Source organism: Hordeum vulgare, chromosome 7H, assembly GCF_904849725.1.
Source record: "Hordeum vulgare subsp. vulgare chromosome 7H, MorexV3_pseudomolecules_assembly, whole genome shotgun sequence".
NCBI classification, from domain to species: Eukaryota; Viridiplantae; Streptophyta; class Magnoliopsida; order Poales; family Poaceae; genus Hordeum; species Hordeum vulgare.
Window position 1 is genome coordinate 606,708,160 of NC_058524.1, and position 15,130 is coordinate 606,723,289.

The window sequence follows — 15,130 nt, forward strand, 5'->3', positions numbered from 1 at the left end:
ATCGACAAGGTCATGCCAACTTCAACAGGGGAGAAGCGACAACGGCATGCCGACAACTCGTTTAGTGGCAGTAGTGGTCGTTCGCTCGTCTAGAGACTTCAATGTAATTTTCGTTATGTTGACATATCTTCAGGTTTAGCTAAGGAACTTGAAAGATTTGGATTCTTTTTCATAGAAAAGAAAACACGTGTGATAAAGTCACGCACTGTAACGTATACGTGCGTACTCTTGATCACGACGGTATCCGATAACCGATCGATCTCTAAACCTGACTAAGATATCGATTCGGTTTCTAGCTTCGTGCCTTGTCTCCGTTGTCTGACCCTTTAAATATAGGATAGGAGGTAGCACCCAGCCCAACCTGAACCAAATCCATCCAAGAAGCTTACGAGCTTTCCCTTCCCGAGGAGAAACCAAGGAAGCAAATCGAGAACCATGGCTGATGCGACGCCGGCGGAAGCAAGCAGCAGCGGCGATGCCGCGGGCAAGATGATCACGTTGATCAGCTCGGACGGGGAGAGCTTCGAGGTCTTGGAGGAGGCGGCGGCCATTTCGCGGACGATCAACCACATGATCGAGGACAACTGCGTGGAGAACGGCGTGCCGCTGCCCAACGTGCCCTCCAAGATCCTCGCCAAGGTCATCGAGTACTGCAACATGCACGTCCCCAGCAGCTCCGACGCCGCCGGCGGAAGCGGTGAGAAGGACCTGAAGAGCTTCGACGCCGGCTTCATCGCCGTCGACCAGGCCACGCTGTACGACCTCCTCCTGGCCGCCAACTACCTGGACGTCGAGGGGCTCCTGGACCTGTGCTTGCAGACGGTGGCGGACATGATCAAGGGCAAGACGGTGGAGGAGATACGCAAGACGTTCAACATCGAGTGCGACTTCACGCCCGAGGAGGAGGCGGAGATCAAAAAGGAGAACCAATGGGCCTTCGAGTAGAGTAGACACGTCTCCCACTACAACTTTTTTTAATCTTCATCTGCAGCTGCATGCTTAAGTCAATTGTATTTTGCTCTTTTTCTTGTTCAATTAATTACTCTACTACTTTAGGCTACTTTACTTGGTCTTTTGGAGCCGTGATCAAAACCATATCGGATGCATAGATATTTGGTTCGCTTATAGACTATTACTGGAATGTATGGGATATTTCAGGCGAAATGAGTTATGCACTGTGCTTCTATTCGTTGGATAATGATATCAAGCTTTTTTTTTTTTTGGATTGGACGTGTTAAATACTCCCCCGTTCTTAAATATAAGTCTTTTTAGAGATTCCAACAGGGGACTCCATACGAAACAAAACGAGTGAATCTACACTCTACAATATGTCTATATACATCCGTATGTAGTCCAATAATGGAATCTCTAAAAAGACTTATATTTAGGAACGGAGGGAGTAGTAACTAAAACGCTAGTTATTGTTCCTCTTTCTGTCTCGCGACTGCGGCGTCTAGGGCACTTACCCCTCCTCCTCCCCCCCCCCTCTCCAATGTCGGAGACGGGAATCCCGATGCCTAGGCTGTGCGTTCGCAGGGCCGTCTCCAGGAATTTGGGGGCCCGGTACGAAACATAGAATATGGTTTAGATTTTTTTTTAAATTCATATATGACTAAAAAAGTTTTCAAAGAATACCTCATATTGCGGGGGTCAAATAATACCCCATAGCTATCCATGGAAAACCTCATGCCAAAGCATACGTAAATTTGCTGGACTGCACAATATATCTAGAACTGAAAGTCAATGTTTAATGATCAAATCAAATAGATTAAAAATGAAAAAAAGACAAATAATAATAAAGGATACAAAAGAAACCAAATCGAATAGTTTGCTTCATCCACTCCTCCCATCTGTGTAGATATTATACACTCCTGCTGTTCCAGATCGGCAATGAAAAAATTATTTCTTCATCTTATTTTTCTGCAATAAGAAGTAAAATTGATATAAAAGTTAACTAATTCGGATTTAATCCATACATACACACAGTTATTTTTCAGTTTAAAACCAGTTAACTGTTCAAATGCATCAATTTAGAAATCAACACATACAACATGTGAGTTCAAAGTTAGAATAGAACTCCTATTGTTGTTTGCCTGTCTTGGTCTAAGTAATAAATAAATTACCTATATTGGCCGAGGAGACCAGAAGCACTGGTGTTTCTTGGCTTTGGGTGTTAATCATCGGTTTAGTGCCCAGTGGCTAGACGGAGGACGAGAATCACTTTCGGGCAAAATACGAGTGCTAGCAAGGAGCAACTACGCGGCCGCTGGCGATGATCTGCGGAATACTAGCACTCACGGATTCACTGGGAGCATGCCAAATCACGAGAGACGGCGCCCGCCTACGAAGGCGAAGGACTGGGGAAAGCGGTCACGACGCTATAGGGCTTACGCTGCAGATGGACAACACACACGATGTACCTTCACGATTTTTCTTCAACCGAGGGCCCCACGATTTTAGGGGCCCTGTGCGGTCGCCCACTTTGGCCTCCCTCGTCGACGGGCCTGTGCGTTCGGGGGATGATGACGCTTTACGGAGTGAGCGGAGCTTCAACATAGATTCATGTCATCTACTTGGGACAGTGAAGTTAGGGTTTTTCATCTTATGTGCACAACGGTGAAATTTGGTGGCAAGCGCTTAGGAACGATTAATGAGTTTAACGGCGACAATTGTGGCTCCGAGGCGCATGTCCTTAAGCATGTACGCAATGGAAAACTTGCTCCAGTGGGGGAGCAATGAGAGCGCCTGGTTCTAGAGGAGGTAGTTACGCTCGACGGTGTATTATCCCCACTGAAATTTTTACTATGTTTGGAGTGTATTTGTTATGAATGATAGATCTGGATCCTTCTTCTTCTTAAAACTAATAATCCACTAGTTAACTGCCCGTGCGTTGCCACGGTCCCTTTAAGGTTTTCATCATTTCATATAGTATGGACATAATGGATGTCGAAAATCACAAGTGTCATAGTAATATTCAAAAAGAATACAATTCGAGAAAAACTAAAGGAGGACACATTCCTGAAGCAAAAAAGTGTGAGTGGATTTGAATATGGCACTTAGTTTGTCTGCGAACGCATTTTGGCTAAATTTTAGCACACAAATGTCGTTGCTTCTGAAATGGAGATAAAAGATGTATGCATTTTTATATGATGAATGGGAAAGATTGCACACATGCGTGACTTTAGCCATATGCAAGATAGAAGTAAATCATGAATGAGCGATCTTTGGCTACAACACTGTAACCGCAAGGATATATAATCATGATAATTTCAGAAAACAATGTATCATATGAATGTCTTCTTCGTTTATTTGTGAGAATTTTAAACTTCTACGTTCTATTTCTATTCAAGTTTTAACTTATTCAGACAATAGATTGGACCTAATATGTCATTTGCAGAACAAAAGAAGAAGAAAGCAAGGAGAGCCTTACCGGATAAAATGCACAAAATAGAGTGGTACACAATCAAGTCATTATTGTGCTGCTAATTAGCAATACATGTAGCACATGAATGCTTTGTTTTTTTCTTAAAACAAATTGTTTGATGAAACGTAAAGGCCTTCACACGAGAAACATGTCATCAAAAAGTTACGCCACTGAAAAATGACAAAGAGTGTAATAAATTGTTATTAAGCTTTGACATACAAGAATAGGACAGAAGTAACACGATATGTCCCTTTGCCACAAAGCAGAGTATCAAAGAGTATCTCCCCTCGGTGTAAAACAACAGAGTCTGTATGTTTGCTACAAATCAGCTCATGCCTGGATGTACTTTCAGCCTGTATTTCGCCCTCTAAGTGCACCACATACCTCCACTCCACTCACCTCTATCAATGGGGCATGATCTCTTTGGTTTGTCAACTTCATTAATGTTTAATGAAAAAATTATCATTGATCATGTTTTATAGTTTGAGACAACACATATATACCGGTACATAAAACATGTACATACAATTTCCCCTTCATCAGATACGTACTTTGGATTATGTTACAAACAAATGCTCCACATACATCAAGCAACTCGAGGCAATGCTCGTGGATGGCAACCTTTGTTGTATGTATTACTACTTAATTAAAAAAAGGTGCGCATAGTTGAACAAACTTTGACCCTCTTCTTACATTAGATAAAGCAAGATTTGCCTACAACATGATGAAAACCAAAGTCACCTATTGCCTGCTAGTTGAGTAGAACATAAAAATAATATATAAGCCAAGACCATTGTGTTTAGTGAGATCAGGATCTTATGACTATATTTCGGTCATCTTAAAAAAACTCGTGATGTCCTTGATGCTTATTATAATTACCTTCCTTGGTGAGAAACACTTTTTTAATACCACCTAGCTTAGAAGATCAAGCATAATCCCTTTAGGTTAGTTCTATATGACACAAGGTGTGGGAATGTTTACATGTGGATCTTAATCTGAACAAATATGACTACTGATAAAGAAAAATTATATCATCCTCACCTGTGCTATTAATTAGTTAATGCGCAAACAGTTGTTGGCATAGTCGTCCCTGCGAGGGTAACCGCGACGTCCACCCTTCCATGTGCATGCATTCCCCGCGGTTGCACAATTCCACTCGCCCTTACTTCTGCCACCCCAAAATTCAGAAGTAGTTATTCCCTACAATGCAAAATTCTTTAAGAAAATTGAGAAGTACAACAACCCTACATACATCAAAAGCTGATGGGACAGTCTTATGCAGTAGTTTGCAATGACAAAATGAGACGTGTCAAGAATGCTCCTAGTCAGCTCAAAACTCCGAACACCAGCAAGGCAACGACCATTTTTCTCCAACCTGAGAATTAAGAACTCACCAAGACTGTTTCCTATCCCCATCTCAAATTCCAACAAACTTCAGCCCAAAAGTCCATCCATTTTATGGGTAATGATAGACAAGCCTGATTAGAGCAGTATTACATCAACCGGTATTCAGAGTTGTTTTTTGGTTTGGGGAAAAATTGAAGATCTGAAGCTAAATACGTTGAGTACTAAAAGAATGAAGGTACATGGTAGTGCCGTAACTCCTTGTATACCAAATATTTCATGGTTTTTTCTTCAAGATGTAGATCTCAAAGTACACAAAAATAATCAAGTTTCGTGGTAGTTATAATAGCTCATTTCATTTCCAATGAAAATTCAGAGGTGTTCTTTAAACTAAAATATAAGACCTTAAAATAAATAAAAAATAGGTGTTCCCTTAAAAAAATGTGGAGACAACAAACTATCAAGTTCTTCTATCTATATGTAACCATGCATCACTAAGCTCAATATAACTCACTTCTAGCCGAAGTCAAGATCGATTGTAGATCAATGCAAGCAGCTTCAGTATTGCACCTTCCATATGGAATCCATTCCCATGTCTATGCATTTCCACGGTCAAAGTTGATTCCAATATTTCTATGAGTATCTCTACAGTTGCAATATCATTAGCTTCCGAGTTCTGGCAGTTGCTCCCCTGATATAGTTCAAGCAAGAAAAAAATATTCAGTAAACTGAAATGAAAACATCCTAGGGAGTAGAGGGGCTCAGTGTCAAGTAATGGTTTTAGGTAACTATCTGGTTCAACCAGGTATGCCAATGCGTATGTCGTCTCCCATATTTTTACCTTCTAATAATCATGGAAAATGATTCACTTCTCATTACGTGATATAATTAATTGTATTGTGGTCAGCAGCAAGAGGAATGTCTAAATGAGCAGCAATTCAAATAAAACTAACGTCTCTAGGATTGTGTTCTGAAAACTTAGAAATGGAAGACGAGGTAAATTTTCCAACATCCACTACACTTTTTATGATGAGTGGACTGGCAATCATAATTTATTGATGGGCTATGAGTATTATATTCAGCAACCAAAATGACATACTAATTGTGGATTGCCAGAAAGAATCTCTGTGTGTGAACTATTTTCCTGCTTGCAAACATGCGGCAACGCATTTTCATTTTCATTTTGTCAGTGTATTGTTACCAATTGGTGTCAAAATGAAAATATTCAGTAAACTGAAATGAAAACATCCTTGGGAGTAGAGGGCCTGAGTGTCAAGTAATGGTTTTAGGTACTTTCAGAACAATAAACTGACTAAATTTTCATACACCGAGCCCCTGCTGAACATTTTCATTTTGTCAGTCCATGGAAAACTGCTGGACACGGATAAGGCAGCCAATACAATTATTTCACTCGCAAAACTCATCAAATCCTCATTTCCTCAAGAGAGTAATAAACCACCAAGAGCTACCTAAATCAAACAAAACATAGACCGGAACAAATGATAATACAAACATGAAAACATATATGATTTAATGAATATTGGGATCATTGGAGGCAAGGCTGCGAGAAACTGGTCGGCGAGAAAATTATCGACCACAGCGCAACCTCGTACTATGAGACCACTGCATTTGATCTAGGGCCCCAATTTCCGAGCACCCCGCAGAGAACCTGCAGGTATTCCGAAGCTACTGAAAGAGCTCGAGCTTCCCCAAATGGCATGGGGCCCTTGAACGTGCATTGCAACCAAAACGTATGACTGACCTAATATGACATCATTTCAACACTTATGAGCCTCAAATTAGACCAAGGTCCTTGGATACCTGAATCATCTAGACACAACTGCACTCATTCCTGAACTCCTAACCCGACGAGCAGAAAAGGGACACAATCACTGAAACAAACATACTATATACGAGCATAAACCACTGGAGAATTACTGTTCAACAATCCATTCTACCTTAGGTGCTGCTGGGGTACATGAAGACGCGAACCTTCTCGCCCTGCAAAACAAGAACCGAGTACATCAGCGACGGGTACGACGGATCACGATGACGTGTGAAGGCGCAAGCGAAGGAGAGACTTGTACCATGGAGGTGAAGGCGCAAGCGAAGGAGAGACTTGTACCATGGAGGTGGCAGGGAGGTTGGACCGGAACTGCGCACGGACGACGCCGGAGTTGCCGTGGGGGCGCGTGACCTTGCCCCAGATGCAGCGGAAGGTGGTCGCGCTCGAGGGCGAGGCGTTGACGTTTTTCCCGGGAGAGGAACACCGGGCTCGGCTCCGCGGCGTCCAACGCTGGAGGCGATCAGAGAGCAGGATCCGCCGGTGTGCCGGTGGATCACTCGAAGAACACTGGCTCATTTCTATACCAAAAACTAGATGTGTCATGAACATATGTCATACGTACATGATTGCTTGAACTAAAATTGCAAATGGCAGGCTGGATTGTAGGATCATCGATCAGGCACTCACTCACATGGAGCTAGATTTGTACATGACCGCCTTGTCGAACAGGTGAGCTCCCATGGCCCCGTGGACTCGCGCTTCACGCACTGCTTCAGGTCCTTGGTGAGGTCGTAGACGACGGCGTCGCCGTAGGAGAAGTCGACGCCGATGGCCTCGAAGTAGAGCGCGTGGTTCGTCAGCGTGAGCCTCCGTGCGACAATGTGGACGGATCACCTTACATGAGGCCCTCCTGAAGGAGCACGGACCAGCAGCACCGGCACACAAATTTACCATAGGGAAGGTGCTTAACCAGGCCACATGGACGTGCCGATGTGCTGCAGGACCGGCTGCGTCATGGCGGCGCCGAAGATGTCGAGCACCACCTCGCCGTCGCAGAGGTCCAGCGCCGGCGCCTTGTGCCCGCCAGAGATGCATTTCGTCGATCTCAGCACGCTGAAGATCAACAGAGACATGGAGATCACGCAAATGTCGTACGCTGTGACAATGGCGGGAGCAGAGGATGTCTGTCGTGTCACCTACTTGTCCAGGCTCTTGAGGTACTTGTGGTAGATGAGGAAGTGGAGGCGGCCGCCGGTGGAGTTGGTGAGCGCGTCGAAGAGGTTGCGGACGGTGATCGGGTGCGCCATGGCCGGGCAGGCGGGGGCGATCTTCTCGAACGCCTCCGGCCCGACCGTCCTCCTCCCGTCAACCTGCACATCCATTCCAGAATCCACCAACGAATCATTATGGAATCGATTGAGCAAGAAGAACAGAGCACAATATATAGTGAGGAGGCGTCTTGGTGGGGCTGGAGTAGAATATGGACCCGCCATCGTCGTCGTTGTCATCGGCGCCGTCGCCCCAGCTGAACGCCATTTTCTACAATGATAGGACCGTCGATTCATGTTGATGATCGATCTATTTCAACACACATACACACACAGATGACAGACCTGGAGCTCTGCTTCGGTGTCGGGGTCAGGCGCCTCCCAGGCGAGCATCATGTCGTAGGTGAGGGAGTGGAACTCCCTGTCGCCGAGGTGGTCGTGCCGGCGCCTGGTCTCGGCGCGCAGTGCGACGTAGGAGCAGTACTCCACGATGCTCCTGGCGTAGGCGAGCGGCGGCTGCTCGTCCGGCTCCAGCCGCCGCACCAGCTGCTCCACCGGCACGCCGGCGATCCGGGAGAGGGCTTGACGCGCGGCGGTGGCCGGCTTGCAGCATCGGCGGAGCGGCTCTCCTTGCGGGCGGACTGGAGGCCGAAGAAGATCTCCTGGAGGTCGTCCACGCGGGTCTTGGCGCGGTCGCGAAACTGCTGGTGGCGCATCAACGAGCGGGGACCCTTGCCCGCCGCGGAGCCGCCGCCGCCGGTCGGGTCACCCACCATCGGTGCCAATCAGGGCGGTGCTGGTGGTGCGGTTGCGGCGATTGGGAGTGGGGGGTCGATTCGCCTTTGGGGTTGGCGATTGTTTTCTTTGGGGTGGCGATTTTTTTAATTAAACTGACTGGTTTTTGAATGGTTGAATAAAAATCGGTGGTGAAACATGGATGGAAGGGTTGCCAGCGTTAGCGTATCCAGAGGTCGAACCATCGCTCTGGTTGAACAATCACGACGGCAGATCCCCTTTAATAGTAGAAGATGTGTGCCATCAGTTCCTCCTCTCAACCTTACCAGTATATTTTTAGATGAAGCTTCATTTTATTACTTTTTGTATTTATATTTTGTTTCCTTTTTTCATAGAATTCATTTTTATTTCCTGTTTCACTTTCACCTTTTGTTATCTTTTTTGGAATTTATTTGTTTTCACTTTCACCTTTTTTACACAACTATATGTAGACCTTCTAGTGGTACATAGTTTTTTTTGCATTCATTATTATTTTCTTTAAAGTGCATGAGAATTTCTCATGGATTACATGTACATCACTTTGGAAATACATGAAACTTTTTCCTAACCAAAGCAAATATTTCTTGAGTGCAGTGTTTCTGTGCCCAGGCTCATCTCCACCTGAACAGGAAAAAAATCAAAAGAAATACTATTTTTTTAAATCGAATTGTTTTTCCCATGGTACATAAGTTCTTGCATGAGGTCCGCTCCATTTTTTAGATCATTTGGACACCTGAGCAACTCGCAGCAAAAAAGACAAATCGGATAAAAGCTGTGGATGAAGAATAAACTATGGATTTTTTTGCCGAGAGTTCCTCATATGTCGAAATAATTCAAAAATTGGAACGGACCTCACACATAAAATTATCTACCATGCAAAAAAATTAGAATTTTTTAAATTTTTAGTATTTGTTTCAAATAAATATTCAGCATGGCTGTAGATGAGCCTGCGCTCAGAAATGGATTTTCGATATTTCTTTTGATTGTTTTTGTTATTATCTAAACACTTCATAAGATAGCCGCAGGATGGGCGAACCAACCCTAGGGTTTGTCGGCAGGCAAAGCCCGAACGACGCCGGCGGCAGGGGAAGATGTTGCTTATCAAGAACCAGTATGGAGGAGCTGGCAGGCTGTTGCCAGATGATGATAGTGCTGCATGGCCGGGCTTCGACTATTGGGAGGCAATGTTCAACGGCCGGTGGCGCTCGTGATCCAACAAAGTGATCTTCAACGCTGGCACGACCTAAATAGGTCATCGAAAAAGAGGGAGTTGGTGCATCGTCCTGGATGGCTATGAGCTCGACATAAGACTCCGACCTGTCGTGCAACAACATGGAGATTTTTTCATGTTTTATTTGAGGATACTTTGAGTTCGTTTGGGGTAAGGAGGTGGCAACACTGCCTCTATTTAGGGACAATGTTTTCACCGCTCTTTCCTCGTTCCGTTGATGTGTTCATCGTCGGCGGAGGGTGTGTGAAGCCTTGTCTTCAACGTGTCATTCGGTCGGTCTACGTTTCTGGTGGAACCGCCTGGATTCGGCTAGCTTTCATGGTATTCGGAGTTTCTACAAGATCTTATCAACCGAACATGGTATATCATAAACACACCCGAAGTTATATGATATCCTGGCAGTAAATCGTACTTCAATAATCCTTCACAAAAAATAGTTTCATGATGAATGAGAGTTCTGTTTTAAAGTATAGTGGAGATCTTTGTGACTTAACTATTCATAGTTTTTAAGCTAAAACTTGCAAAGAGAAAAAGTTAGACTTTATATTGCTATAATTAATGGAGATAGGCAGGCCCAAGTTTTCTGCTCCGCTCCTTCTTCGTACTTTTGGAGGTCTTAACTTTGCATAGTATTGTCTACCTCCATAAGGGAGATTCGATAGTATTTTGCTCAATGTTAATAGAGACGCACTTACTCGGTGCTTGTAATATGGATGTGTCCGACTTATGCGTCAAGTTTCATGATGTGTGATGGTTTTGATTGTGCTCTGGTGGCAGTCTAGAGGACTGCACAATCAGGTGTCACATTCATGTTCCTCGTGGAGTTGGTTCAAATTTGTGGGACATCAGCTCTACCTATGGATGTTGGTGGGTGGGGATTTCAACATCATGCATTGTCGCAGATGGCACCAATCCCGCTTTGTCGGCGGTGACAATGTATGTGTTGGCATAGGATTGGACAAGCCATCCTTCAAGAAATAAAGGCCGTGGAGGGGTTAGAAGGCGAAATGAGCTGCTTTTTTGTTCAAGGCGTACAAATGACTTTTTTTAGGGGTAGCGTACAAATGACTCGGTATTTTTGTTCGAGGCATGGAGATGAGTTGGGTTGGGCTCTTCGTTAGTGAGTGGGGGGGCTTGAAGATCAGCTTACCGGGCCGGTCTTGGATTAGTCCAATCAAGTTGCTTTTCTATTTTTTCTATGAGGTCTTACTTCTTAGACAATGACTTTCAGAATGGGTACAAAAACAAGTTCTCCCCGTCTCCAGCAAGGGAGGGGTGATGGCGGTGACGCGCCTTGAAATCGTTTCAGTGCTGGTAGTCCTTGGTTGTCTATGAATCTGCATGTAATTTATTATTTCTGGTGATTGTTGTCTTCTCATGTTTGATGATGGATAGATCGGAAGTTCTAAAAAAAAAAGTAAATTGGATGTACAAATTATATTTGCTACAGTAGTCAAGAAAATGATATCAAGAGGAATGTGGGATCTATTTTTAAATCAAGAAGGACGGGGCGTGTGAAGCCTGACATGTGGCAACCGATAATAAGGTTGGAGACTTGGAAGTTCTAAACCACACTATTAATGGCACAACATATGAAAAGTATGATGACATCAAGCTCTTATACAAGTAACAAAAGAGGATCTAGAAGGGACTCATGATGCTTCTCCTCCACCTCAACCTTAAAAGGATGTTACTAGCACCTCTTACGCATCAATTGCGGCTTCTTTGTTTTCCCATCTACTTAATGGAATGGGTTAAGTTCGATCGTGGGGCTTCAAGAACCAGGAATACCCTAACTTGTAGAAAGGTGGCATCATTCTTTGACCAAAGAGGAATTACCCAACTTAATCCCTAACTACTATTATAGTTACTCTATTCACATCGCACATTAAATATTATCATACATAATGTGGTCATCGCTATTGAAGATGGTGATTTTTTTTCTCCCGTTGCAACGCACGGGCCCTTTTGCTAGTATGTCTAAAAACTGGATTCCTTCCTCGGCATCATGCACAAAACTGGGTAACACGACATCCATGTCAATAATCTTTGTGGGTCGTTTATTTTCCTCTCGCTACCGACACTAACCTGATTTTTATTGGACAAATAAAAATTGCACAGGAAACTAATCTAACAAATTTTGCAGAGAGGCGGTTGTAGAAGTGAGGGTCAGATCTTGAGCGGAGTAGAGAGAAGGAGGGGGGGGGTGAACTCACGGGTCCAGAGAGATGATATGAGGTAGTGCCGGCATCCCCGGCAACTCCTGGCCCCTTGCGCACCCGGCGGCGCTACAACGCCGCAAACGGCTTTCTCCCGGTGACGCGACCAGATTGTCGAACTGGTGGAGGTGATGATGACGATGGAGGCGCTTCCGGCGGCTGTCGTCTGTGAGTACACGGAGGTGTCGTGGAGGAAGAGGAGGCGACGCACGGAGGACCAGCGTGCGGCGGCGAGGGAGCGGGGCTGTCGAGTTGAGGCGGAATCACGTTATCCTGGGATGGTTGGCTTCGTGGGGAAGGAAGGAAGTAAATTTTATCAGGTGAATACGTTATCCCGGGACGCATTTTCTTCTGCCATTCACTTTTTTTACTTTAATAGTACAGTAAATCGGGGACGTGGCATGCGCAAGCGGGCGGCCTCACCTTCGCTCTTGGAGAGTGTAATACAGGAACTTACAGGCAGTGTTGTCGCATATTCCATGACTCCATCAGAACCCGCCCGGCTTGGAGAGAATGAAGCAGCCCCCACCAACCACGCTCCTGCGACGCGTCTCCCCGACGCCCGCAGCCACCAACAACGCCGCTGTCGCCGCCGACGCGCCCGTCGGCCACCCCACCCTCGCCGGGCCGGTAAGCCCGCCAACATCCCCAACCCTGTGCTGCCAAGCTGAGTTCCCGCCGGGCTTCACGCCGCCCAGATCCGGGCCCCGCTCGCAAGCCGATCTGGATCTGGGGCCTCTCAAATCCCAGCCTCGCGGATCTCCGGCGTCAGGCTCCACCATCGTTCTCGAGTCGCCTCCGGTGCCCGCGGCACCTTCTGCCCCCTGCGTGGGGGCACGTCCTACCCGGCGCGTGCGTTTCAATGTCCCCGACCTACCGGCCGCCGGGATGGGGAATAAGGGCACGTGCCGGCCGAGCGGTACTGAAGACACCTGCGTCGATGTTCCCTGGGTGCTGGATTGGACGCTGCTGCCTCCCCCGCCTCTCCTTTCAACGCGTGCGACGACCAAGGCCGTGGAGGTGCCCGCAAGTGCGTCTGCGTCCGGGTCCTCTGGGCATGCTCTGACTTCACTCCCCAGGCCGTCATCAATGGTGCCCGCGTTACCGGCAGGGAGTTCAATGTGCGCGGCGTCATCCCCCACCCTGCCGCGTCCTTGCGGATCCTCTGGTGGATCCTCTGGTATGGAGTTACTGCAGCAAGTTCAGCCCAACGCGAACGCCATCAATTTTTGCAGCTGGCGGGTGGTTCGGCCGGCTCACTGGTGGCGTAAACAGACGGCATTCATGTCTCACCAGTGACAGATGGGTTCCCCAGGACAACATTCAAGGCAGAAGCGAGAAGGAGCCACACTCAGACAGAAACAGAGGAAGGTGTGGAAGGAGGTCACCTGCTATCGCTGCCGGGGCAAAGGCCATTTCTCCTACGACTGCAGAGACCATGTTAAATGCTGCCGCTGCTCAAAGCTTGGACATCTTGCCTAGGAGTGCAAACGCAAAGCCGAGTCCACTCCTCCTCCAAGCTACTGCTCCCTCCCAGCCGACGGTTCAACCATGCCGCGTTCGTCCTCACGCCGCCGATCACCGGCTGCTGCTAACCCTTCGACGGGGGGTCTGGGTGACCCGGAGTTCCGGCCTAAAGAGCGCTACGTCACCTTAGTCGCCACGGCGGCCATGGAGCCACAAGCCACACTGCTGGCCAGCAACGCCGCAGTGCTGTGGCTGGGGGGCTCCCGCCCTCTTGCCACCCTCGAAGACATCAGCGAGGAGATCCACGCACACACCCATGTCGAGAAGGACCTGTTCAAGCTGTCGCCACACTTCCTCGAAGACTACATCGTCCGCTTCGTCTACCCGCACCACCGCGACTTGCTGACAACCCGAGGGCGCTTCGGGAGTGGCCGCCTCGATATCCATGCCAACAAGTGGCGGGCAAATGCACACGTCGACGTCACCAAGATTTGCTTCCATGTCCACCTCTCCATCGACTATGTGCCACTCCATGGGTGGGACACTCAGCTCATCTCCAGTCTCATCGGCGACGACTGCGTGCTGCACTACTTCGACTCCGAGACAACCCTCAAGCAACATGCCTCCGCAGTCAAGCTTTGGGCATGGTTCTTTGACCCCGCTCTTATCCCGCGGGTCAGCTGGCTGTCCATCATCGACAAGCAGCCATCTGACGCGATGGGGCGCTCTGGCCTCGCCGGCAGAGTTATCATCCACCTCGAGCGGGTCGAGGACTTCTCCCCGGATGCTGACGGGAAGGTGCCAAGGCGGCCCTAGGCCTCCAAATCCTTCCAGTGGCGTCGCGGGGTGGTGGACGGCGAGGTGGAGTGAAGGGACGACGTGCGGCCCCCTGCAAGAGACCACGGACATGGGCGCCGCGACGACGACCGCAACCGGCGCCGCGACGACGTTGATGATGACAACCATCGGGGCCGTGAAGAGGGTCGCAGCTAGGCTTCGAGGCTCTTCAGGAGCCGTTCGCGCGCTGCACCATCAGCTGATGATCGTCGTCGGTCTGACCGGCCCACTGACGAGCGGCTCTCTGACAGGCGCCCAGACGAGGACCGCAGGGACAGAAGAAGGGAGATGCCACACAGCCGCAGAATTGACTTCGCCTTAGTGCAGCGTCTTCCGGATGGCACTGTCATTCCTGCATCGGGACGACGCCCTGCGCACTCTCCACCGACCACGCCAAGACGCGGTGATGCTGCCAGGGGACTGGGATCCGATCGCGGTCGCCCAGTTTATCGCCCAACACGCACCAGTGACCCCTTGGTCATGCCTTCCGAGGATGCCACTCCACCAGCAGGCCCTATCAGCACCAATACCATCCATCCCAAGGAAACACCAGATTTTTCAACCCCAGTCAGCAACGATAACAACCGGTGTGGGGACGCCACTGCCCCCTCAACTTTAGGTGGCCTGGTGGTCGAGCAGGAGATCGACTGCGGCCGGTCTCTGACCCAGGAGGCCACTGGTGGGGCGACCACACCGCCGACGCTGTTCACCACCGTCTGCGCACCTTTACTCCATTCCCCACCACCACCCCAAAGAGCAGCCACGAACAGGAGGAAGACC

The 15,130-nt window shown here is 47.8% G+C and overlaps 1 protein-coding gene across 1 annotated transcript; it reads left to right on the plus strand.

The window, feature by feature from the left end:
- Positions 1–435: 435 nt before the first annotated feature.
- LOC123412994 (SKP1-like protein 1A) lies at positions 436–945 on the plus strand. The gene has a single exon (XM_045105942.1). It carries the CDS (start codon positions 436–438, stop codon positions 943–945), a length of 510 nt encoding a protein of 169 aa, XP_044961877.1.
- The last annotated feature ends 14,185 nt before the right edge of the window (positions 946–15,130 follow it).